Genomic DNA, 23,224 nt, shown 5'->3' with positions numbered 1-23,224 from the left:
ATTGCTGGTTAGCGCTATAGAGTGGCCATTGTGGTAACTGACTTGCCATGTACTGGTCTCTCAAAATACTGGTTAAAAGTTTGTCACCACATAGAGGAACATCACCACCTAGCTCTTGCAGAATACGTCTCACTTGTAGATCTCACAGCACTTTACAAAGGTAAATATCTCCATTTTGTAGCTGGAAAAACTAAAGCACAGGGAGGCAGAGTGACTTGCCCAAGGTCACCCAGCAAAGCGGTGACAGTCAGGAATTGCACCCAGATCTCCCGAGTCCCAGTCCACTGCCCTAGCCACTAGGCCACTCTGATGGTGCAGCCCAGAGTCACTGGCTGAGGGTTTACAGGGAGTCAAGGGCAGATTCAGGAACAGAAGCCAGATTTCCCAACACTAACCACGGGACCACACTTCCTTCATTTGGGTGGGAGCAGAAAGCAACTGGCAAGAGGGAACCCTGGAGTAATAAATGTAGTTTATGCTAATAGCAACCTGCAAGTACCATGGCTCCTAGAGGACTTCTCCCGCGGACCTGCTGGCCGTTCAGTGATGCTCTGTGGCACGTTCAGCCCAGTCTAATCTGAGACCTTCCAACAAAGGAAGGCTGCATAAGGCATCCATCATATTGTTCTGGGGTAGGCTGGATGAGACACAGCAATTTCAGAGAGGGGGAGTGTTGTTGCCATTACAGCACTCAGAGCCCTGCTGAGCCAGGACCTCAGTGAACCAGGCCCCACAAGGGAGTCCAGTGGCCTCAATTGGGACCAGTCCAGCAATGAGAAGCGTAATGGTTTCTTGCACCCATGCTTCTTGGAGATCTCCCTTGCCCACTCCCAGTTCCTAGTCACATATGCTATTCCCTCCACTGCCAGTACCTGGGAACCCAGGAAGGCATCATATGCCACTGTGGTGTAGAGCTGCAGGCTGTGATAGTGTAGCTGTTTCACGGCTTGCTGCGGTTTCATGTTGTCAGGAGGAATCTGAAGAGGGAACACAAAAATGCAATAGCCAGATCAGCATGGAGCACTCACGTTGGCATCCCCAAGGAGCATCCGGACCAGCTCAGCACACATGGATCAGGCCCCATCGAAACAATACAAAAGGTTGCACAGTCATTTAATTGGCAGACAGATGAGCTACCCAATAGCAGCAGCAACTGGCTAGTATGTGGATGTAGGCCCACCGCACTCACCTGTGATGCATCCTTATTAGACCTCAGCTAGCTCACGGGGAAGGGAAGCTTGCATTTGTCAGCAGAACCCCTTTATCAGGTGGAGACACACCTGTGCACCCTAGCAGGTTAGATTTTGGAAGGCCACATGATTCCCAGACAGAGGAGATATCTACACTGCAACTGGAGATGCAATTTCCATCTTGGGGAGACCGACCCACGCTAGCTTGGATGGAGCTACCACATTAAAGACAGCGTTGCCGCAGTATGGGCAGCAGCGGACATTAGCAGCTCACGTACATACTTCTTAGGTCTCAGGCGGGATTGTGCCGAGGCAGCTCGGCTGTGGCTACACTGCTAGTTTTGGTGCACACTAGTTCAATCAAAGCTAGTGCAGGTACATCTACCTGAGCTCAAACTTAAACCTCCGGCTGCAGCGTAGCCTTACCCAGAGAGCAGGCTTCCTTTCTGCGGTGCAAAGCTGGTGTACTGCCGAAGTGGTACCTCAGCCACATGCAATCCTCAGCCTACTGCCAGACTGGGCTTTAGAGCCCTGGAGCTCGAAAGATCCCAGCTGCCAACGGGTCTGATCCTTTGCTGCACTCCCGGGCGGTGTACAAAGCCCTAGCACAACACTGTGTGTCTCAGGCCCCACCCCACCTAGGGGAAGCCCTAAATCAGAAGCTTTACTCACACTATCCAGCAGTCTACGGAGAAGCCAGGAATAACCCTCCATGAAAGTGGAAAGACCAAGGATGTCCTCCAGGCTGAACAGCCTCCGCTTGCTCTTCTTCATGTACCCATTTAGGGAGGAGACAATGAACTGGCAGCTTTCACCCAGCACCCTGGGCAGGGGCTCGGGGACTCCAGCCGCACAGCTCAGAGCTGCAGCAGCTTGGGAGAGGGGCAGCCCAGCCTGACTCTCACCCAGTGCTAACACCTGGTTCAGCTGGACTCCGGCACGAAGGAGACCCAGAGCAGCAGCAAAGTCCCTCCTGATGTCACCAGCTCCTTCTAGGTAGCCCTGGGCTTGGTCTATCGCTTCTTTGCCTTCCCCAAAGCAGCTGCTCTTGCAGAGACGCCGGCATCGCTCCAAGGTGAGCTCGAACAGGCATAGGGACCACTGCAGGGGCAAGGGCTCCACTGCACTCCTCCCATCCAGTAGGGCTGCGATCAGGTGGCGAGCAAGCTGCTCGCTGAAGAAGCGGGCATCTTCTTTGCTCAGGGGGGTCCTTTGGGCCTCAAACATCACAGCAGCAGCTGCAGCTTGACGAGCGACTTGGGAGGTAAAGAACGGGGGCTCCAGGGGCAGCTGGGCTGAGTAGTCTTCTTCCAGAAAGACCAGAAAGCGCACGGCCTGCAGCCGGCCTGAAAGCACCACCCTTGGTGCCTGACCCGATTTAGCAAGGGCATCTGCACCCTTCCACAGCACGCTAAAGCTGCTCTTGGCAATGGCCTCAAAGTCTTCAGCGGGCACCTCTGGGGGCCGGCACCTTGCCAGGTTGGCATAGAGCAGCTCAGCGAACCTTAAGCAGGCATCATAGGCTCCCTGGGTGGCAACGTTCCTCAGCAGGTGGTAGAGGATTTTCTCCAGGTAAAGGGGAACATGCTGGGGGCCGGCTGCTATATAACCCTGGCATGCCAGCTCAGCCAGGTCCAAGAGGCTTTCAAAGTGTGCCAGGCAGCTCCTGTCTAGTCCCAGCCAGTGGATGCAAGCCCGAAGGATTTTATCGCACGCCGTGCTCTGCCAGGAGAGCTTGCTTGTGCTGGCTGGGTCTTCTGGGGCACAGGCGAGACTTTCCTGAAAGGAAACAAGATGGGTAGTGCAACCGATACGCACCTTTTATCGGAGGATCTCAGAGCATTTTCATATTAGGCCTCCCAACCCCCTCCCAGGACAATATTGGTCCTGTGCTTCAGATGGAGAGTCTGGGGCACAGAAGGAAAGCAGCTTCTCCATGGAGAAGTCACACTGAGGCACCCATGAGTCCTGATCCCCCAGTCCCCTGCTGTGACCTCTAAGCACTCCTACAACACGCCCCGTTCCTCAACTGTGCATCCATGTACAACACCCCCTCTGTTTCTGGTAGTTAATGCCAAACTTTTTCCCTGCCCACACTTCTCACTAAGGGTCCAACCCAGAGGACAGTTAGACATCCACTTCTCCCACAGAGAGGTTTCAGAGGTTTTCTCTTGCAGTCTCACCTTCAATTCCAACAGCAGTATCCGCGTCTCCTCCCAATTGCTGATTCGTGCCATAAAATCGGTTCCTTTTAGGCGCTTCATCCTACTTCTGGCCTGTAGCAAGGAAGAATGAACCATAATACTGGAGTAATTGGATGGCAATCTCTAAAGGATCTAGTGATGCTTTCTGGCCTTGAACTCTCTGAGCCACTTAATTCTGTAAACGCAAGTGTGTGTAAAGACCCATTGCACAGAGAACCTCTCCAGGTCTCCTATGCTGGCCTTATGTGGGTGAAAACAATACGTCCAACCCCATTCTCTATACTCAGAGGTTATTATCCCTCACTGCCCTCCCATCTTCCCACACCACAGTACACAGCAAGCTAGATCAGAACTTCTGTAGTGTTGAAGGACGATGCTTGTCTCACCAGGCCGTTTCATTGACCCTGCCAAGTACCATCCTGCTCCCACCTCTCCACCATCACCCTAGTTCCCCTGGGACCCACTTACGAGTGGGCCCAGGGAGATCCTTCTCAACTAGTCTTTGTGATTGACCCTTGTTAACCCACCAACAGCCTGGCTCAGGGGTTCTCAAACTTCATTGCACCAAGACCTCCTTCTGGCAACAAAAATTACTGCACAACCCCAAGAGGGGGAACCAAAGCCTAAGCCTGCCTGAGCCCTGCCGTCCGGGGGAGGGGGGCAAAGCCTGGGCCTCACCAGGAAAGCCAAAAGGGCTTCAGCCCCAGACAGGGAGGCTGTAACCCAACTCCTGACACTCAGGGCTGAAGTCCTCAGGCTTCAGCTTCGGCCACAGCAAGTCTAAGCCAGCCCTGGCGACCCCATTAAAATGGGGTCCAGGCCCACTTTGAGAACCGCCAGAGCAAAATCCTGCCTGGCTCTGCATTGCCTGCTGAGAGCCAGTGGGGTCTTCCTCACCCCACACCTTCTCCCAATACCCCCATACACTCAGACCCTCCCGCCCTAGCTCCTTCAGATCCCCTCCTACACAGCTGCCTCCCAAAGCCCCCCCATCCTTTCCCTCGCTCCCAGTCGCCAGCCCCCCTCCTACCTACCCCCATTGCCCCCTCCCCCAGCCCCCCTCCTACCTACCCCCATTGCCCCCTCCCCCAGTCGCCAACCCCCCCTCCTACCTACCCCCATTGCCCCCTCCCCCAGTCGCCAACCCCCCCTCCTACCTACCCCCATTGCCCCCTCCCCCAGTCGCCAACCCCCCCTCCTACCTACCCCCATTGCCCCCGCCCCCAGTCGCCAACCCCCCCTCCTACCTACCCCCATTGCCCCCTCCCCCAGTCGCCAACCCCCCCTCCTACCTACCCCCATTGCCCCCGCCCCCAGTCGCCAACCCCCCCTCCTACCTACCCCCATTGCCCCCTCCCCCAGTCGCCAACCCCCCCTCCTACCTACCCCCATTGCCCCCTCCCCCAGTCGCCAACCCCCCCTCCTACCTACCCCCATTGCCCCCTCCCCCAGTCGCCAACCCCCCCTCCTACCTACCCCCATTGCCCCCTCCCCCAGTCGCCAACCCCCCCTCCTACCTACCCCCATTGCCCCCTCCCCCAGTCGCCAACCCCCCCTCCTACCTACCCCCATTGCCCCCGCCCCCAGTCGCCAACCCCCCCTCCTACCTACCCCCATTGCCCCCGCCCCCAGTCGCCAGCCCCCCTCCTACCTATCCCAATACCCCCTCCCCCCAACCCCTTCCCCAGTCTCCAGCCAGTTCCCTGTTCCTTCCTTCCCTACCCCGGGGCTCCTCCCAGCCAACCCCCTCCCACAGCCCCTAAGGTCCCTCCCAGCGCTCGCTGTCCCCCACAAGCCGCCCCCCCCCTCTAGAGTCCCTGCCCACAAGCCGCCGCCGCCGCCCCCCCCTACTCACAGCGAGCCAGGAGGGCTTGGGGGTAACAGCAACCGAAGCCGTCTCCCTCCCCCCGCGCCCGGGCCGGTTCAAATCTCCGCCCCAGCCAATCAGCAGCCTGCGGCGCCCCGGGCCCCGCCCCTTCCTGCCTCGCTGCATGCTGGGGATTGTAGTTCGGAGTCGCTCTGGCTGAGAGTTAGCAGTGGGGGATGGTGGGGTTGCGTTTTGCAATGAAACTCCTTCCAGTGTGTGCCCCGTGCAAAGCGAGCATCCTGCCAGCCCGAGTGCGCAAATTCATCGTGTGCACCAGCACCATCAGCCGGACCCACCACTGTGCAAACCTGAGTGTGCAATGTATCCCCCCCCCCACCCCAAATCTCTGCTATGCTTGGGATAGGAGCTGCAGGGAACTGTCCATATTTAATACCTAGCACTAGAGGGGACACAGTTGTCACTCCTGCAAGCCGAGTTGATTGCACACATGGGGTTCCTTGCATCCCTCCCTCTGGCCCCCATAAACTCCCTGCCTGCCAATCTCCCAACCCCTTCTACGTCAGGGATTCTCTCCACATTGTGCCCTGTGCTCTGTATGTCCCACATTTCCCCTTTCCCCTATGCCAGGGGCTCTGTACAACTCCAAACCCTCCTCCCTGTGCCAGGGGCACTGTGATCCCTCCATTACCCCATGCCAGAGGATCTGTGCACACACACCCATTCCCTCTTCCATCAAATTCCCCCCTGTTCCTAGTCCCATTCTCCCCACTGTGACCGGGATGCCTGGGGCAGCCCCCACTGGAAATGCCAAGGTCAGGGCATACCCCTGCATATGCCTTGTTGAGTCATAAGATGTATCCCTTGCTTTCTCTCAATGTGTCAATTATATAGCTCATGGTCCTTAATGGGCCATCAAGCAGGCTAGGCAGTGCTGATGCCACACTGTCCGGGGGTGTCACCCAGAAGAATAGCACAAGTTTTGTAATACAGACAGTGATGGTTTGCCCCCCTTTGGATGCCGCCTGATATGCTGAGATACCACTGAGCCTGCCTGTTATGCCAGTCTGGGCACCCTTTCCATGTGTCTTTAATGAAAGTGAAGGGTCCCCTCACTTTTCTTCCATATAGAAGGTCAAAGGGAGAAAATTCCATGGACTCTTGGGGTACCTCCCTGTAAGCCTACATCAGGAACGGCAATCACTCGTCACAACTTTGGCCTCTTTTCTTGGCATACAGTCCCAGCATGGATTTTAGGGTCCCATTGAACCTTTCCACCAACCCATTGGTCTGGGGGCGATAGGGGGCCGTCACGCCACATACCTTCCATAGCTCATTGAATAACTGTGACATGTTTGCCCCCCGATCAGACAAAATCTCCTTAGGGAAGCCAACTCTGCTGACTATAGTAGCAGAGTTCCTGCCACTGTTTCAGCTTCTATATCAGACAGAGCAGCTGCCTCAGGGTATCTAGTGGAAAAATCCACCACCACTAAGATATACTCGTTCCCCTTACGAGTGGGGTGCGGCATCGCACCCACTGTGTCCATTGTCACCCGCAGGAATGTAAGGGACGCAGGGGAGCTCTTGGGGTCCTACAGGTTTTTTCCTCTCCTGACACACACTGCACAAGACCTGCAATAATCTCTCACATCATTCTGTATTCCTGGCCAGTAGAAATTCCTTCTAAGCCTGTCATACGTCCTCTGTACCCCCAAGTGACCACCAATGGACCTTCATGCGCTACCAGCATTAATTCACCCCCCGCACCCCGGTGCTAGCTGGGTACAACCAACCGCTTATAGGGGTGCCTGGGGCCACTGTTCTTTCCCGCAGGAGCCTCTCAATATAGTTTCCCATCCTCTTCAAACCCCCCCCCCCTTAGAGTTGCCTCTGGGACACCCCTCCTTATGCTTTCTAGAGAGGGGTCAGTTGTTGCTTTGCTGCAAATTCCTGACAGCTAATACTTGGGATAACTGCTCAGACACTGACTTCTCTCCTGCCCTCGGTTGACCTGGTGGCTGGTTTGCTTTCAGGCCCGGGTGTCAGGCAGAGGCTCAAGCTAAGCTGAATATACTTAAGAAACAAATTACAAAGTGTAATTTTTCACCCTAGATATTGCTGGAGAATTAAGGCATTTCCACTCACAGACTGGAAGCAAGAACTGAACTGAGGGGAGAAGGGTTGAACCCAGGCTGGGAGGGCGTCCAATCTGTGAGTGGAAATACCTGAAATCTCCAGCTGCAGGCCAGTGCAGCTATCTTTCAAGACTTTCTGTGATCTACCTGTGACAATATCTAGGGTGAGAAATTACATCTTGTAATCTGTTTCTTAAGTACATTGAGTTTAGTTTGCATATTTAAGTTTATTTGCTCAGTAATGTGCTTTGTTCTGTCTGTTATCCCTTAGAGTCACTTAAAATTCACTTTTTGTAGTTAATACACTTTTTTCTTGTTTATAATATAACCCCGGTTATACAATTCACAACTGGGGAGATAAGAGGTTGTGCATACCTTCCTCCATATTGAGGGAGGAGGCAGATTTCATAATATATCTTTGGGTCTGCACCACAAGGGAGGTGAACACCTGAGTGCTGGGGGCAAGTCCCTTAAGCTGAGCCTTCACAGAACTGATCTCAGTCTCTGTTTCGTTCTGCAGTTTGGTGTGGCCCTGCCGGTATGTGTGCTGAAGGAGACTTAATAGAATAGCCTGGCTCAGCAAAAAAGGGTACCCAGGCTGGCATAACAGACAGGCTCAGTAGTATCTCGGCACATCAGGTGGCATCCTAAGGGGGGCAACCTTTCACACAGACATACATACATATCTTTAACCCCAAATACAAAGGTGATACAAACACATAAATGAGATGATCATATTAGGCAAATGATAACATTTTTGCAGATATCTTACATGGCATATCTGGCACAACTCATTGCAATTTTACAATATTAATATTCATAATATCCTAAAGTGTCCCCCAGATTCCATACAGCATCACACCCATCATTTTTTTTCCTATCTGGGACCTAAATCATTCAGAATGTCCACATTTTAAACTGTATTGGGAGGATGGGTAGAGGTCATGAGGATGTTATTATATGAGATCTGTTTGCATCATCACTCTGATCATTGGGTTTGCCTGGATTAACCCTTTCCCCCATTATCCAGATGTCTTGTCTTTTTACATTGTGATTGTGAATTCTCTGGGGCAGGGACTGTCTTCTTATATGTTGACCATCTGCTAACATAATGGGGTCTCAGTCCTGGAGCGCTCCCATAATACAAACAGTAATAACAGTGACTGGAGGGGTGTTGTGCATTTGACAGCTCTTTGTGAATCAGTTTCACTCTTCTGAAAAGTCAATTTTCCTTCTTGGTTGTGTGGGTCTTTCATACAGCAAAGCAGCAGAGAGAAAGCACATTTTCAAAGACAGAGAGAGTGTAAAACCACAACAATTACCAGGGAGACGTAAGGACTAATGTAGAATCCAGTGTCAACTTTCACAGTTTTATCATGAGTCTCACAATATTCGGCGTAGGTAATTGTGACTCTCTGTACCTGCTACAGTGATGTTATAGTAATTGTTACAGTAATGTTATAGTAAAGTTATGGGTATTAATTTAATGTATATAGTTATGAGGCTGAAAATGTATCCTTATGGCTTAAAGCAAGCCCATGCAAAAACTCACCAAGAACAGAGAGGCGGTTCACACCTCATCAGGGCCTGGATAGGACAAACCCAGCCCAGCCTCACAGGAACAATGGACCCTGTTTTAGGCAGCAACAAAAGAATCTGTTAGACCCTCGAGGGAGTCACCCCTGTCCTTTGGGCAGTTTGGGACTGCGATGAGATAATGCTCACCTGACTCTGAAGGCGGGGGGAGAGGGAGAAGCCAAGAGGAAAGAAAGGACATGATCAAAGGGAGAGACATTTTGCCACGCTCTCTCTCTTCCACATACATCTACAGACACCACCACTGATCAGACGGGAAAGCTTGACTGAAAAGCCAGCCTGTGGTGAGAAGCATCTATGCATCGGATGAAGTGGGCTGTAGCCCACGAAAGCTTATGCTCAAATAAATTTGTTAGTCTCTAAGGTGCCACAAGTACTCCTGTTCTTTTTGCGGATACAGACTAACATGGCTGCTACTCTGAAACCTAAGTTTTGAAGGACATTGAAAGTGCTAAGATCAGCTTAGAATGTGTTTTGCTTTCATTTCATTTGACCAAATCTGACTTGTTATGCTTTGACTTATAATCACTTAAAATCTATCTTTGTAGCTAATAAATCTGTTTGTTTATTCTACCTGAAGCAGTGCGTTTAGTTTGCAGTGTGTTGGAGGCTCGCCTTAGGATAACAAGCATGGTATATATCAATTTCTTTGTTAAATTGACAAACTTACATAAGCTTGCAGCGTCCAGCAGGCATTACTGGACAGTGCAAGACGGAGGTTCCTAGGATTGTGTCTGGGACCGGAGATATTGGCTAGTGTCATTCGCTTGCAAGTAGCTGGGAGCAGCTTACATGCCAGAGGCTGTGCGTGAACAGCCCAGGACAGGAGTGGGGGTTCTCACAGCAGAGCAGGGTAAGGGTGGCTCCCAGAGTCAAGGATTGGAGAGGTCTAGCAGATCACCGGTCCAGATAGCTCCAGAGGGGAACGTCCCAGTAGTGTCTACACCAAAGTGTACAGTGGGAATACAGAGCGGTGCCTTGATTTTCCAAAGTGCTCAGTACCCAGATGCTACTGCAATGGGAAAGGATGAACACCGCTGAGTTTTGTAGAAAATCTGGCCCTCTTAGAACCAGGAAGTGAAGCTGACTTTTCACAGAGTGGTCCTGCTAAGTAACGTGCAGAAACTAAACAAAGAACGTTAAAAGTGTCAAGTAGTTTGGATTTCTAAAATTATCCATTTTTTAAATAATCTACGGTGGCGGTGTTAACATAACTAAGGGCATTAGCTGGTTTACAACCCTGCCAGATCCCCACGTTGCACACTCACAATACAAAGTAAGTTTCTGGCCCCCATGAGTGCAGTGAAAAGCCTGAAAATGTGACCCCAGGGGTGACCTAAAAGCTCAGGAACCCAGAAAGCAAATGAAAAGAACACACAATGTATTTATTATTTTTTAAATCTCAAGATTTTTAAGCCAGTCATACTTTTGGGGGGCCTACCTCACGATTTTTGAATGCTTGGGGTCACCACCACCGACTAGCCAGGATGTTCATACCAAAAAGGAGATTTCCTCCCAGCTCTTGGCAGGGAAGCAGAGCAAAGGCCCCAACTCAAGAACAATGGCCCAGAAGACATCAGATGGCGGGTGTAAGGGCTGAGATGGTGAGAGCTCTCCCTTTGCACTGACAAAGAGGAGAGAGACAAAATGGAGTCCGCAACAGCTTGCCCGTGTGGCATGCTGGCTTGGGCAGAATGGACTCCGTTTTAGCCTTTATTTCTTTCTCTCAACCTAGGGACTTCCCAACGCCATGTTCCAGGTGACTAACAAACCCGGCTCTGTTCTGAAAAGGCTGCCTGGCGTCACTGCAAATCCTTGCCGAGGTGCATTGGTCCCTGAAGAGTGGACAAGTCTCTGAGCGGGAGTCTATGTCATTCTTGCTGGGCAGAGGTCATGGTATGAAGCAAGGGTGCTGGAGCCCCGGGGCTCAGTCACAGAGGTGTTGAGGCCACATGGCCGATCCTTAAGGAAGAATGGGACCCCTTGGGGGTCTGGCCAACCGAAGGGGCTCCTCCAAGGGACTGTTTAAACACTGCAGCATAGCACAGCTCCTGGGGATCCAGGACCCGTCCCAATCCCCCTGTGAGGCAGGGCAGGGCTCTTATCCCATTCCACAGGTCGGCAACTGTGGAACAGAGAGACTAAGAGTTGCCCAAGGTCTCACAGGGAGTCTGTGGCATAGCAGGGAACTGAACTCAGATCTCAAATCCCAGGCTAGTGTCCTAACCACCCTTCCCCTTCATCCTACAGGGGTCGCCTTCAGAGGCAGGGGGGCACTGAAGAATAGCGCACGCTGAGGCATCCCAGTAGGGGGAGCTGCAATGGGAGTTTTAAATTAGCAAGAGTCGTTCTGTGCACAGTACTTCAGGGTGACACAGAGCATTAACTTGTCACTCACCATGACACAGGAAGGGGGCGCTCTCTATAGGGGAAAGCAAGCTGCTGGAGCAAGGCTTCAGTTTTTCCTCTTGATAGACCCAAGACTACAGTGCCCCTTTAACTAACATGGACCAGCACGCTACACCCGTAAGGCCCTGAGTACCGTCATGTTTCTGTAATCAGTTCCTGACACTCCTCCAGCCCACTTACAAACATGGTTTAATTGGGGGTCCTGGCATCTTTCTTCCCCCCCTTCTCCCATGTCCCCAACATACCTTCAACCCTATTTAGGTGGCCACACCTTCCACCCTGCCAAAGCCTATTTGCATTAGCGCATTCTGGGAATAGCTGGGCATCGATCCCAAACTAACGCAGAAGGGGGTAGAGTGCCCAGAGGACGGGCAAAGAGCAGCACAGCAACCCGTAGGGCAACACACTTGGCCATGGAGGACTGGCCAAACTAGTTTCACCTGAAACTACTGAACCGGATACAGGAAGACAAGTATACGCCTGGCATGACTGGCGAGGGCAACTCATTGTCGTCAGCTGCCTTGGCTCCTAGCCAAGTATTCATCACATTCTGTGGGAACCCAGCCATGTTTAGAGACAACCATGCCACCATACTAGTCACACTCTGTTCTAAGATGTAGCGTGCTCAGAACTCCAGATTGGGCTTGAGGTTGCAGTTGCTGAGAGGAACTGTCTATTCAATATTCATGCTGTGGCAGAGAGCCAGATGCCTCCTGAACCAGGTACTCCATGACAGTCAGCTGCATACAGCGCTTAGGCATCGGCAAACTCAGTTCTCAATTCCTGTCTAACAGGGTGTTGGGAAAGGGGGGTTAATATCTGCCTGAATTAAAATCCTAATCAATAGCAGCCCCCCCCCCCCCCCCCCCCGAGTCATCTCCTGGCCCCAACAATTCCAAGTGAGGCGAAGGTGGATCTGCAGCCCTTGAACCAACAACCTTAAGAATAATTAAATTTCTGTTCCATTCAGGACACGAAGGAATAAAATCACGGGAGAGCTTTTCTCTGAGGAAAGAGTTTTATTTCTTTTTTATAAAAAAAAAAATAGAATGAAGGTGTTTGGAGTTTGGCTCATGCAGTAACTGGGGTCAATACCTCCAACATTTGAAGAGAGTCTCTTTCCTTGTTCTCCCCCCCCCCACAAAAGCTAGGAGCCAAGCAACTGTGACATGTGCTCCCACCACCTGGCCTCTTCCCGCCACCTCCAAATGTGGCAGCTACAGAACAGAGGATGCGGGGGGCTCCCAGGGTTTGAAGGCCTGGGTTAGGAAGTTTTGGATGCAGGCACTCCAGGGTGGGAAGGAACAAACAATACTTGTTGGGGGCTCGCCAGGCTGCTTATAATTTATACAAGTTTTGTTTGAAACCATACGTTTTTCCCCAAATGAAAGTTAAAACATACAGGACCGGCCCCAATACCCAAAGACCAGTCCTCAAAGCAGCTGTCTTTTCCACAGTCTCTCTCTCTCACTTACAGAGTCCTCCCCTCTAGCCCAGAGTCATGGTATTTGAAGTGTTAAGCTTTTTGAGACTGTACCGGGGGGTGGGGTGGGGGGGCAGTTGTGCCAGGCACGTGATCAGAGTTCCGGGGAGGACAGCTCATTCTGCCCCTGTGGGCTAGGCACCCTGAGCTCTGCGTTGTTCCGGACCACGGTGAAGAGGCTAACAACGGCCAGCAACGCCATCACCATCATGATGGAGCATATGGTGAACATGTTCCTGGTACCCGTCTTGTAGTCGCTGTCATGGAGGATGAGCATGCCAAGGCAAGCCAGCAGGTTCAGGGGGATGCGGAACCAGTTCATCACGCCCACCTGGTCCTTCTCTGGGATCACCTTCCGCCGGAGGAAGCCCATGGCAGGGAAATACAGCCCACAGGAGAGTTCAATCAGCAAAAAGGCCAGGAAGGACTCAGAAGGGTTCTCCTGCCCAGGGTTGGTGGAGAAAGTCAGCATGAAGAGGGAGAAGAATACCATCAAGACAGAGAGAGAGAGGATGTGCATGGGCTGGAGGTGGTACCTCTTGGAGGTGGCAATACGGTACAGCGATGACCCCACCATGCTGGCAGCCATGAAGCTGGAGAAGACAATGCCCAGAGGTGGGTTGTGGGGATCGAGGACGGGCGTCCAGAGGAAGATGAAGATGTAGATGACGCTTTCAAACAAGGCCTGGATAGTGCCTAAGAGCAGGACACGCCGGTCAGACAGGAGACACTTCAAACCATCGACGCAAGTCTTGGACAGTGCCCGCTTCTTGCCATAGTTCTCATCCCAGTTCTTCATGGCGAAGATGCCCGTCAGCATGAGGAAGGGGATGGAGACCATGAATGGGGCCACGGGGCCCAAGCCCAACCACTCAGCGAAGAAGTTGGCCGTCACCCCCGCTCCAATCGCAATTACATTGTTCCAGAAGGCAGCCCTCGAGAAGGTGGCCGGGATCCACTCTGCCGGGAAGTCATGCCGTTCCACATGCTCATGCACGTACCACGCCTCGAAGGCAGAGAACAGCAGGGCTGTGGACAACCCCCCTAATATCCTCCCCACTACCAGCACAAAGTAATCCCAAGAGAGCTTGGTGAGGCAGCAGACCGAGTAGGTCAGGGAGAAGAGGATGCAGGATTTCTTGCGGCCCAGCCAGTCAACCAAGGAAGTGGAGACCAGTCCAAAGAGCACACTGGAGGCAAAGCCGCAGACATAAATTATGGCGATCTGGCCTTCCAGGAAGTGATAGTGCTGGTAGAGTTTATAGAGGTAGGGGCCCTGTAGCCAGTCAGCCGCCAGAGCCAGGAAATACACTTGGTAATAGTCCAGCTGGAACCGCAGGAAGGCAGGGTTGGTACAGGCGCTGCCAGTGAGCTTGGCGCGGCAGGCAGAGAACTCCAAACCCATGCATATTGCCAGCAGGACAGCAAAGGCGACATATGCAGTGAATAGCATGGTGCCTCAAAACATCATGTGCATCCCCTGGGGTCTACTCCAAAGCACCTGTGAGTAGAGAAAAACATGCAGTGAGACCCAGATGGGAGAGCCACCTTTCCTGGATTTATGACCGGCAGCAGGGGCAGCAGTCCTGAGCTCATAGCAGTTTGCACGGCTGTCAAACAGGCTTTGCTTGGAGATTAACCTCAGGCTCCCATGCACATGGGAGGTGGTCATGCCCCATGGGATACTCCCTCCTTCCTAGAGCGCTATGGTCCTTCTGTTCTTAGCTGGGCATGTGGCCTCCCTCTGAAACTTCCCACTTGACCCCCAAGTCCCAAGGGTAGATGAGACATATGATTGGAAGTGCAGCCAGGGAACATTCATTCAGGCTGGCCCAAGGGGAGGGGAAGAGGTGTATAATTAGGAGTCATGGGATGATGCTAAGCAAAGGGAAACTTGGGCTGAGAATTAGGGAAACCGTTCTGGGACTGCGATCTCTCAGGCTGTGGAAGAGTCTCCCCAAGGGAAGTACTGGAAGCCCCATTGCTTAGTATGTTTAGAACTGGACAGGATAAAACACCGATGAATACATTGCAGGGAGCTATCCTGCATGAGCTAAGGACTGAGAGATATTGACTAGGTGATTTAGGCTTTTAGACCATCCTACAGGGGTAATTCCTAGGATTCCCTTTGGCTGTTTCATCTGCCTCCCTTCAACCACATATTTGCAAATATTCAAAATGTGAACCATCATCTGAACTTGCTGTATTCTGCCATCCCTCTCTCGATAAGGGACCTCAAATCCCAACAGCAGTTCAGATCTCTTTGATGTAAGTTAAGTGACTTGCCCAAGGTCACACGAGAAGTCTGTGTCTGAGCTGGGACTGAAGCAGGTCTCCTGAATCCCAGTCCAGTGTCCTCACCACACATGACTAGATCATCCTTCTTACCCTGTGTGATAAAGGCCTTCCCCCCCATTGTACCCCTGGGGTTTAACCTCATCTAGCAACAACACTGACTCCAACTTGTCCTTATCTACACTGATCACAAAATCATGGGACGTATGCTGTCCGCTAACTTGACTCTACGGAATTATGTAGTAACACAATAACATACGGTAGTGAAGACAAGGCCACAGATGGTACAATTGGTTTAATGATCTTTGATACTTCTTCACTGTGAATGGAGGTAAAGGATTTGGTACCAACAGACTTCTGGACAGAGTAGCTAATGCCACAAATCAATGCCAGGAAAAATCACATCCTGTTTTCCTAGCCTCAAGTCATATGGGAGGATAACAGTTACAGTGAGGAAAAAAAGGAAAAAAAAAAGCATGTGATCTGCTGTGTGATATTTGTATCTCTACGGCTGTGTTCCTGAAAGAAAGATCCACTGGGGACACTTAAATCAGAGATTTTAACTCTCAACTTGGCACATTTTTAAAGAAAAACTAGCACCAGTTTCACAGCCAACCCTCACAGAGATTACCATAGAGTGGCTTCCTTTAAGTCTCCTGTACGTTACAAGATTGCCAGAAAGTGCCTGGAACCATCCACTCCTTTAATCTGAGTATGGCACGATAAAGCCTCCCCTTGCATCTGCATTCCTTCACGTTATTCTAAACCGCGCTTCAAATGCTCTCATTGAATTTCTTTGTAGCTCTTTAAAGAGACTTTTTTTTTTTTTTTTTTTGGTAAAGCAATGGTGAAAGGTGCCAGACTGAAAACTCTGGAGGCAAAAGTCCTGTTTAATCATAGAGGGAGAACAGCGTAGGCTGGGGCAGAGCCAGCATCACCCGCATTCCCCTGCCCACGTTCCTCCAACCTGACCTGAAGGGATTCTTCTGTTGAAGGAGCGAAAGAGCAGGTTAGCCTGCATACTCTGTTCAATTTTAAGCCTACAGGCTGAGACCTGCAACTTGTGATGATGACGTCTGTGCTCTGGTCTGAGAACCTGCTGCAAATTCATACAGGACATCAAAGCTTTCCTCTGACCAACACTCTCCCACCTGAGCTCAAAGATAAGCCAGAGGACAGATCAAATGTGAAAGAGCTTGAGATTGCTCTTAGTACAGTTGCTAGGGGGCCAGTGCGTTCAGTAATCATCACCACATTGACTCCTGTGCTCTGGAGAAACTCACTAGAATAGAAACACAGTCTGCTGAAAACATGGTCAAAGTGGCAAGAGCAGCTCTGTTAGCATCAAGAAACATTTGAACAGAAGAGAACACTTTACATCCGGGGTTGGGAAGGGAGAGGAGTCACCTCAGCATCTCCCCACGCCTCCCTGGGAAAAGGGCAAAGCTGAGCCGGGGAACCATGTGGAGTTATGGCCTCAACCCCATCAAGAGCACTTGGGGGGCCACAGCCCCCATTGGCAGGCAGCTCCACCCAGCGCAGAGGGACCCCCAGGACTCCTCACAGCATATCCCTCCCATTCCAACCCCTCCGCTCACAGCCTCCCAGCCCCCACCCACAAGGACTCATCTCAGAACCCCCAACTAACTCTCCATTCCCCCACAAAAAGTACACCCCAGCTCCGCTCCCTCTCGAGTCCCCCACTCCCCCCAAAGCCTCAGCCTCCCTCTTCCCTGAGAGCACCCACTCGCGCCTCCCCCTCTTCCATAGAGCTCCCTCCAGCCCCCCCAGATCCAGCTCCCCATGCCTCCCAGTCTTCTCCTCCCTGCCTCCAGCCCCCCACTCCTCCCAGAGCCTCCCCCTCCCCCCAGAGACCTCCTCCAGCCCCTCACTCCTCGCATATCCTCCCCCCGAGCCTCCTCCTCGCAGAGCCACCCCACCACCTCCTCCAGCCCCCCCACTCCTCGTAGAGCCTCCCCCCAGAACCCCCTCCCCATGCCTCCCAGTCTTCTCCTCCCTGCCTCCAGCCCCCCACTCCTCCCAGAGCCTCCCCCTCCCCCCAGAGACCTCCTCCAGCCCCTCACTCCTCGCATATCCTCCCCCCCGAGCCTCCTCCTTGCAGAGCCACCCCCCCCACTCCTCGTAGAGCCTCCCCCCAGAACCCCCTCCCCATGCCTCCCAGTCTTCCCCTCCCCCCTCCAGCTCCTCCCTCCTCGCAGAGCCTCCCCCCTTAGAGCCCCCCCACTTCTCGCCGAGGCCCCCCCTCCTCCCAGGGGCTCCGAGCCCCTCCCCACAGTCTCTCCTGCGTCCAGCTCCCCGCTCAGCCCCTCACCTGCCCCAGTCGCTCGGAGGGGGGGCTCCTCGCTAGCGCCCGCCCGCCTCATTCACACGCACCCCGCCCCGACCGACCCGCTTCCGCGACACCCCGCCGGCCTTCGTGCGAGGCAGCCCAGGGCGCCGCCATACTGGAGGGCGGTCACGTGATGGGGGAGACGCTTTGGCCCCGCCCACAGGGCGAGCATCGCAGAGCATTGCTGCTTCCGCCCGGCTCCCGCGCTGTGACCTTGCACCTCCTCCGAGCCCCCTCCCCAAGAAGCCCCCTCCCCACGCAGGGCCTGGGGGGGGGCCATGAGGCCAGCCTCGCGTTGCCATGGTGATGGCTCATGACATCCTCGCGTCGCCGTGGTGACGGCGCACGACATCCTAGTGTCACCCTGGTGCTGCTGGTGCGTGACATCACTGCGTGGCCTGGTCCAAACATGGCCACAGGACCCTGGGGGCGGGGGCAAAGTGGGGTGCAGATCTGGCACCACAGCTGTGGTCATGTGACGCCGAAATGGGGTGACCTGGCCCAGCGAGGACCCCATAAAAATGTGGCCATGTGATGCAGCCCGGTGACGTGGCAGGGCTGGGAGGCCTTAAAATGCCAGTGGGGTGCATATAAGTGGCTGGGGGACAAAGCACCACCTCCCATCACAGCACGCAGCCTCCTGGAGTCATGGCGTCACCCCACTCATGCGTAGCAACAAGGCCGGCATTTTGTCAGCAGGAAGATGCGCCAGGGAGTGCTCCCCTTTTATCTGTCTGAGGTACTTCCGTGGCTCCCATTCCCGCAGCCTTTGAGAACATCGCAATCATGAATGGATTTATCTTCACAACCACCTTGCCCCCTCCATGAGATTGAGAAGTATTATTACCCCCATTTTAAAGATGGGACACTGAGGCACAGAGAAGCTAAAGACTAGAGATCTGTAGAGTTATACCTCAGCTTGCCGCACAGTACATGGTCATAGAGACAAGCTCTGTGTCAGTTGCCCAAGGTCGCACAGGAAGCCAGTGAGCGACACAGCCGGAACTTAAACCCGAATCACCAGGGCTAGTCCCATAATAACCACTGGACCTCGTCATTCATCCTTCCCCAGCCTACCACCAGGCCTGCCCCTTTCTCTTCCTGGGGCTGAAGGTATCATTTCCACAGCACTCCCAGCCCCTGCTAGCCTAGTGCTGCAGAGATCAGGATCCCTTTATGACCCCAGGGCTTCACCCAGCATGTTTGTAAAGAAATTGATTTAAAAAATGTAGCTAAAATAGTGTCCCATTGATTCCTTTCCCCTGGGAGCAGCACAGACTCCAAACAGCTCGGCCGTGATACAGACGGTGAACATCGAACCCAGTGGCCCACCATCCCTGCTCTGCTGTGCTGCTGGACCATACAGTGTCTTTCCTCTTTGTTCTTCAGACGCACTTTCCCCCCAGCACCGCCCCATTTGGCTGCTGGGTGCCAGGGCACTTGTCTCCAGCTCCATTGGAGCTGCCTGTCTCTTTGCCCTGGGGTCAAATGCGGCAACTCAAAGGGCAGGTTTTGGAGCCAGGAAATGAGATGTCATTAAGGATCACAAGAAATGGGAGAGAGCAACCCATTTTAGTACGTGGGCAGCAGTGGCACGCCAAACTGGGCTAAAACCTGCTAAAGAGATTAAGGGGCATGTTTCCAGGGAGCAGAGGCTCCTTGCATGCCTCATTGTGAGCCTGGATTTGCCCAGTTAACCTAGATTTACGCCAGTGTGAGGGCAGAATTTGGCTGTGTGGGTCAGTGGCTCTATTGCTGCTGCGTTTGTCTGCAAGGTGGGCTCCACCAGGGCTTACGATCTCTCACCAGATAATTACTTCCTGGGCAACATTCACAGCTGAGCAGATGTTCCCAAACCAGCTGGTTTTCCTCCTCAGCAGAATGAGCCGTGACACTACAGTAGGACAGTGAAGGTTTCAGGCTTTTGGAACGGAGGGTTCCAGACTGGGTGTTGGACAAAGAGACTTTGCAGAATGGGAGGGTTGGATCCTCTGCTGTGTGGCATGGGAGGTGCGGGCCTGGCAGTGGAGGGGTAACACGGTGAATTTCACCACCCTTGTGCCTCCGGGATTCTAGCTTGCAAAGGAGGGCGGCCAACACCAGTCCTAGATTGCTCCTGCACTGGGAGTATTCCCATCCTGGGACCAAAGCCACGAAGGTGAGGTCAGATGAAGGGATTGGAATTGGTACCCCTTCCCTCAAAATTCAGAGGGATCCAGCTTTGAGGCTCTGGTTTTGACCCATCTCTGCTCCTGATTCTGTTTACACCAACACTGGTTTGATACTAGTGTAACTCCATTGACTTCATGGCAGTGTTACCAACTCTTGTGAGTTGGCGTGTTTTCTTAAAGTCCCAGCTCCTGAAGTCACGCGAATACGAGAGAATCTCAGCCTTCATTTAAAAAAAAAAGTAAGTTTCTATCATCATAAATTCTGCATATATGTTAAAGGGTCTTAGGGACAAAATACACCCTTGTCTCACCCGCACCCGGTGGAAAACCTGCTGGTTGCACTTTGGCCTGTTGGTGATAGAAACTTGTGATGAGTTCAATGAGAGGCTTTGGAATCCCCATGTCTGCCAGTGTCCTCCAAAGATGGAGGTGTTGGACACTAGCTAACACTTCTGGGGAGTCAATGAATCATAGAATCATAGAATCATAGAATATCAGGGTTGGAAGGGACCTCAAGAGGTCATCTAGTCCAACCCCCTGCTCAAAGCAGGACCAATTCCAGCTAAATCATCCCAGCCAGGGCTTTGTCAAGCCGGGCCTTAAAAACCTCCAAGGAAGGAGACTCCACCACCTCCCTAGGTAACGCATTCCAGTGTTTCACCACCCTCCTAGTGAAATAGTTTTTCCTGATATCCAACCTGGACCTCCCCCACTGCAACTTGAGACCATTGCTCCTTGTTCTGTCATCTGCCACCACTGAGAACAGCCGAGCTCCATCCTCTTTGGAACCCCCCTTCAGGTAGTTGAAGGCTGCTATCAAATCCCCCCTCATTCTTCTCTTCTGGAGACTAAACAATCCCAGTTCTCTCAGCCTCTCCTCATAAGTCATGTGCTCCAGACCCCTAATCATTTTTGTTGCCCTCCGCTGGACTCTTTCCAATTTTTCCACATCCTTCTTGTAGTGTGGGGACCAAAACTGGACACAGTATTCCAGATGAGGCCTCACCAATGTCGAATAAAGGGGAACGATCACGTTCCTCGATCTGCTGGCAATGCCCCTACTTATACAGCCCAAAATGCCGTTAGCCTTCTTGGCAACAAGAGCACACTGTTGACTCATATCCAGCTTCTCGTCCACTGTGACCCCTAGGTCCTTTTCAGCAGAACTGCTACCTAGCCATTCGGTCCCTAGTCTGTAGCAGTGCATGGGATTCTTCCGTCCTAAGTGCAGGACTCTGCACTTGTCCTTGTTGAACCTCATCAGGTTTTTTTCTGCCCAATCCTCTAATTTGTCTAGGTCCCTCTGTATCCGATCCCTACCCTCTAGTGTATTTACCACGCCTCCTAGTTTAGTGTCATCTGCAAACTTGCTGAGAGTGCAGTCCACACCATCCTCCAGATCATTAATAAAGATATTAAACAAAACCGGCCCCAGGACCGACCCTTGGGGCACTCCACTTGAAACCGGCTGCCAACTAGACATGGAGCCATTGATCACTACCCGTTGAGCCCGATGATCTAGCCAGCTTTCTATCCACCTTACAGTCCATTCATCCAGCCCATACTTCTTTAACTTGGTGGCAAGAATACTGTGGGAGACAGTATCAAAAGCTTTGCTAAAGTCAAGAAATAACACAAGAAATAACACATCCACTGCTTTCCCCTCATCCACAGAGCCAGTTATCTCATCATAGAAGGCAATTAGGTTAGTCAGGCACGACTTCCCCTTCGTGAATCCATGCTGACTGTTCCTGATCACTTTCCTCTCCTCTAAATGTTTCATAATTGATTCCTTGAGGACTTGCTCCATGATTTTTCCAGGGACTGAGGTGAGGCTGACTGGCCTGTAGTTCCCCGGATCCTCCTTCTTCCCTTTTTTAAAGATGGGCACTACATTAGCCTTTTTCCAGTCATCTGGGACCTCCCCCGATCGCCATGAGTTTTCAAAAATAATGGCTAATGGCTCTGCAATCTCACCCGCCAACTCCTTTAGCACCCTCGGATGCAGCGCATCCGGCCCCATGGACTTGTGCACGTCCAGTTTTTCTAAATAGTCCCGAACCACTTCTTTCTCCACAGAGGGTTGGCCACCTTCTCCCCATGCTGTACTGCCCAGTGCAGCAATCTGGGAGCTGACCTTGTGCGTGAAGACAGAGGCAAAAAAATCATTGAGTACATTAGCTTTTTCCACATCCTCGGTCACTAGGTTGCCTCCCTCATTCAGTAAGGGGCCCACACTTTCCTTGATTTTCTTCTTGTTGCTAACATACCTGAAGAAACCCTTCTTGTTACTCTTAACATCTCTTGCTAACTGCAACTCCAAGTGTGATTTGGCCTTCCTGATTTCACTCCTGCACGCCTGAGCAATATTTTTATACTCCTCCCTGGTCATTTGTCCAATCTTCCACTCCTTATAAGCCTCTTTTTTGCGTTTAAGATCAGCAAGGATTACACTGTTTAGCCAAGCTGGTCGCCTGCCATATTTACTATTCTTTCTACACATCGGGATGGTTTGTTCCTGCAACCTCAATAAGGATTCTTTAAAATACAGCCAGCTCTCCTGGACCCCTTTGCCCTTCATGTTATTCTCCCAGGGGATCCTGCCCATCTGTTCCCTGAGGGAGTCAAAGTCTGCTTTTCTGAAGTCCAGGGTCCGTATTCTGCTGCTCTCCTTTCTTCCTTGTGTCAGGATCCTGAACTCGACCATCTCATGGTCACTGCCTCCCAGGTTCCCATCCACTTTTGCTTCCCCTACTAGTTCTTCCCTGTTTGTGAGCAGCAGGTCAAGAAAAGCTTTGCCCCTAGTTGGTTCCTCCAGCACTTGCACCAGGAAATTGTGCCCTACACTTTCCAAAAATTTCCTGGATTGCCTGTGCACCGCTGTATTGCTCTCCCAGCAGATATCAGGGTGATTAAAGTCTCCCATGAGAACCAGGGCCTGTGATCTAGCAACTTCTGCTAGTTGCCAGAAGAAAGCCTCGTCCACCTCGTCCCCCTGGTCTGGTGGTCTATAGCAGACTCCAACCACGACATCACCCTTGTTGCTCACACTTCTCAACTTTATCCAGAGACTCTCAGGTTTTTCTGCAGTATCATACCGGAGCTCTGAGCAGTCATACTCCTCTCTTACATACAACGCAACTCCCCCACCTTTTCTGCCCTGCCTGTCCTTCCTGAACAGTTTATATCCATCCATGACAGTACTCCAGTCATGTGAGTTATCCCACCAAGTCTCTGTTATTCCAATCACATCATAGTTCCCTGACTGTGCCAGGACTTCCAGTTCTCCCTGCTTGTTTCCCAGGCTTCTTGCATTTGTGTATAGGCACTTAAGATAACTCAACGATCCCCTCTTTCTCAGCATGAGACAGGAGTCCTCCCCTGTTGCGCTCTCCTGCTTGTGCTTCCTCCCAGGATCCCATTTCCCCACTTACCTCAGGGCTTTAGTCTCCTTCCCCCGGTGAACCTAGTTTAAAGCCCTCCTCACTAGGTTAGCCAGCCTGCTGGCGAAGATGCTCTTCCCTCTCTTCGTTAGGTGGAGCCCGTCTCTGCCTAGCACTCCT

The 23,224-nt window shown here is 52.3% G+C and overlaps 2 protein-coding genes across 7 annotated transcripts in view; both read right to left on the bottom strand.

Moving 5' to 3' along the window:
* Positions 1-5,288, bottom strand: part of ESPL1 (extra spindle pole bodies like 1, separase) — a 33,226-nt gene extending 27,938 nt beyond the window's left edge. For 2 of the 5 annotated variants that reach the window (XM_054012227.1, XM_054012230.1), the window contains exons 1-4: positions 5,250-5,288; positions 3,374-3,466; positions 1,863-2,969; positions 873-977 (exon numbers count right to left, since the gene is read on the bottom strand). In XM_054012227.1, the coding sequence (XP_053868202.1) occupies positions 873-977; positions 1,863-2,969; positions 3,374-3,454 (1,293 nt within the window). In that variant the 5' untranslated portion in view covers positions 3,455-3,466; positions 5,250-5,288. Of the gene's footprint in view, positions 1-872; positions 978-1,862; positions 2,970-3,373; positions 3,467-3,780; positions 3,807-4,072; positions 4,265-5,249 lie in introns of those variants that run through there. The other 3 variants (XM_054012226.1, XM_054012229.1, XM_054012228.1) reach the window with 2 other exon arrangements.
* Positions 5,289-12,367: 7,079 nt separating this feature from the next.
* On the bottom strand, positions 12,368-17,616 carry MFSD5 (major facilitator superfamily domain containing 5). 2 transcript variants are annotated; one of them, XM_054012595.1, is made up of 2 exons: positions 17,550-17,616; positions 12,368-14,346 (listed from the first exon to the last, which is right to left on the bottom strand). In XM_054012595.1, exon 2 carries the CDS (start codon positions 14,296-14,298, stop codon positions 12,940-12,942), a length of 1,359 nt encoding a protein of 452 aa, XP_053868570.1. In that variant the 5' UTR covers positions 14,299-14,346; positions 17,550-17,616; the 3' UTR covers positions 12,368-12,939. The 2 variants fall into 2 exon arrangements, with proteins under 2 accessions (XP_053868570.1, XP_053868569.1); XM_054012594.1 differs by having other exon boundaries at positions 17,473-17,608.
* Positions 17,617-23,224: the final 5,608 nt, after the last annotated feature.

The sequence above is a fragment of the Malaclemys terrapin genome, chromosome 23, assembly GCF_027887155.1.
Source record: "Malaclemys terrapin pileata isolate rMalTer1 chromosome 23, rMalTer1.hap1, whole genome shotgun sequence".
NCBI classification, from domain to species: Eukaryota; Metazoa; Chordata; order Testudines; family Emydidae; genus Malaclemys; species Malaclemys terrapin.
Note: the sequence above shows the minus strand (reverse complement) of the source record. Positions and strands in the feature narration are given on the sequence as shown.

Coding starts and splice junctions, on each gene's coding strand:
- MFSD5 (XM_054012595.1), bottom strand. CDS start 14,298: ATGCTATTCACTGCATATGTCGCCTTTGCTGTCCTGCTGGCAATATGC.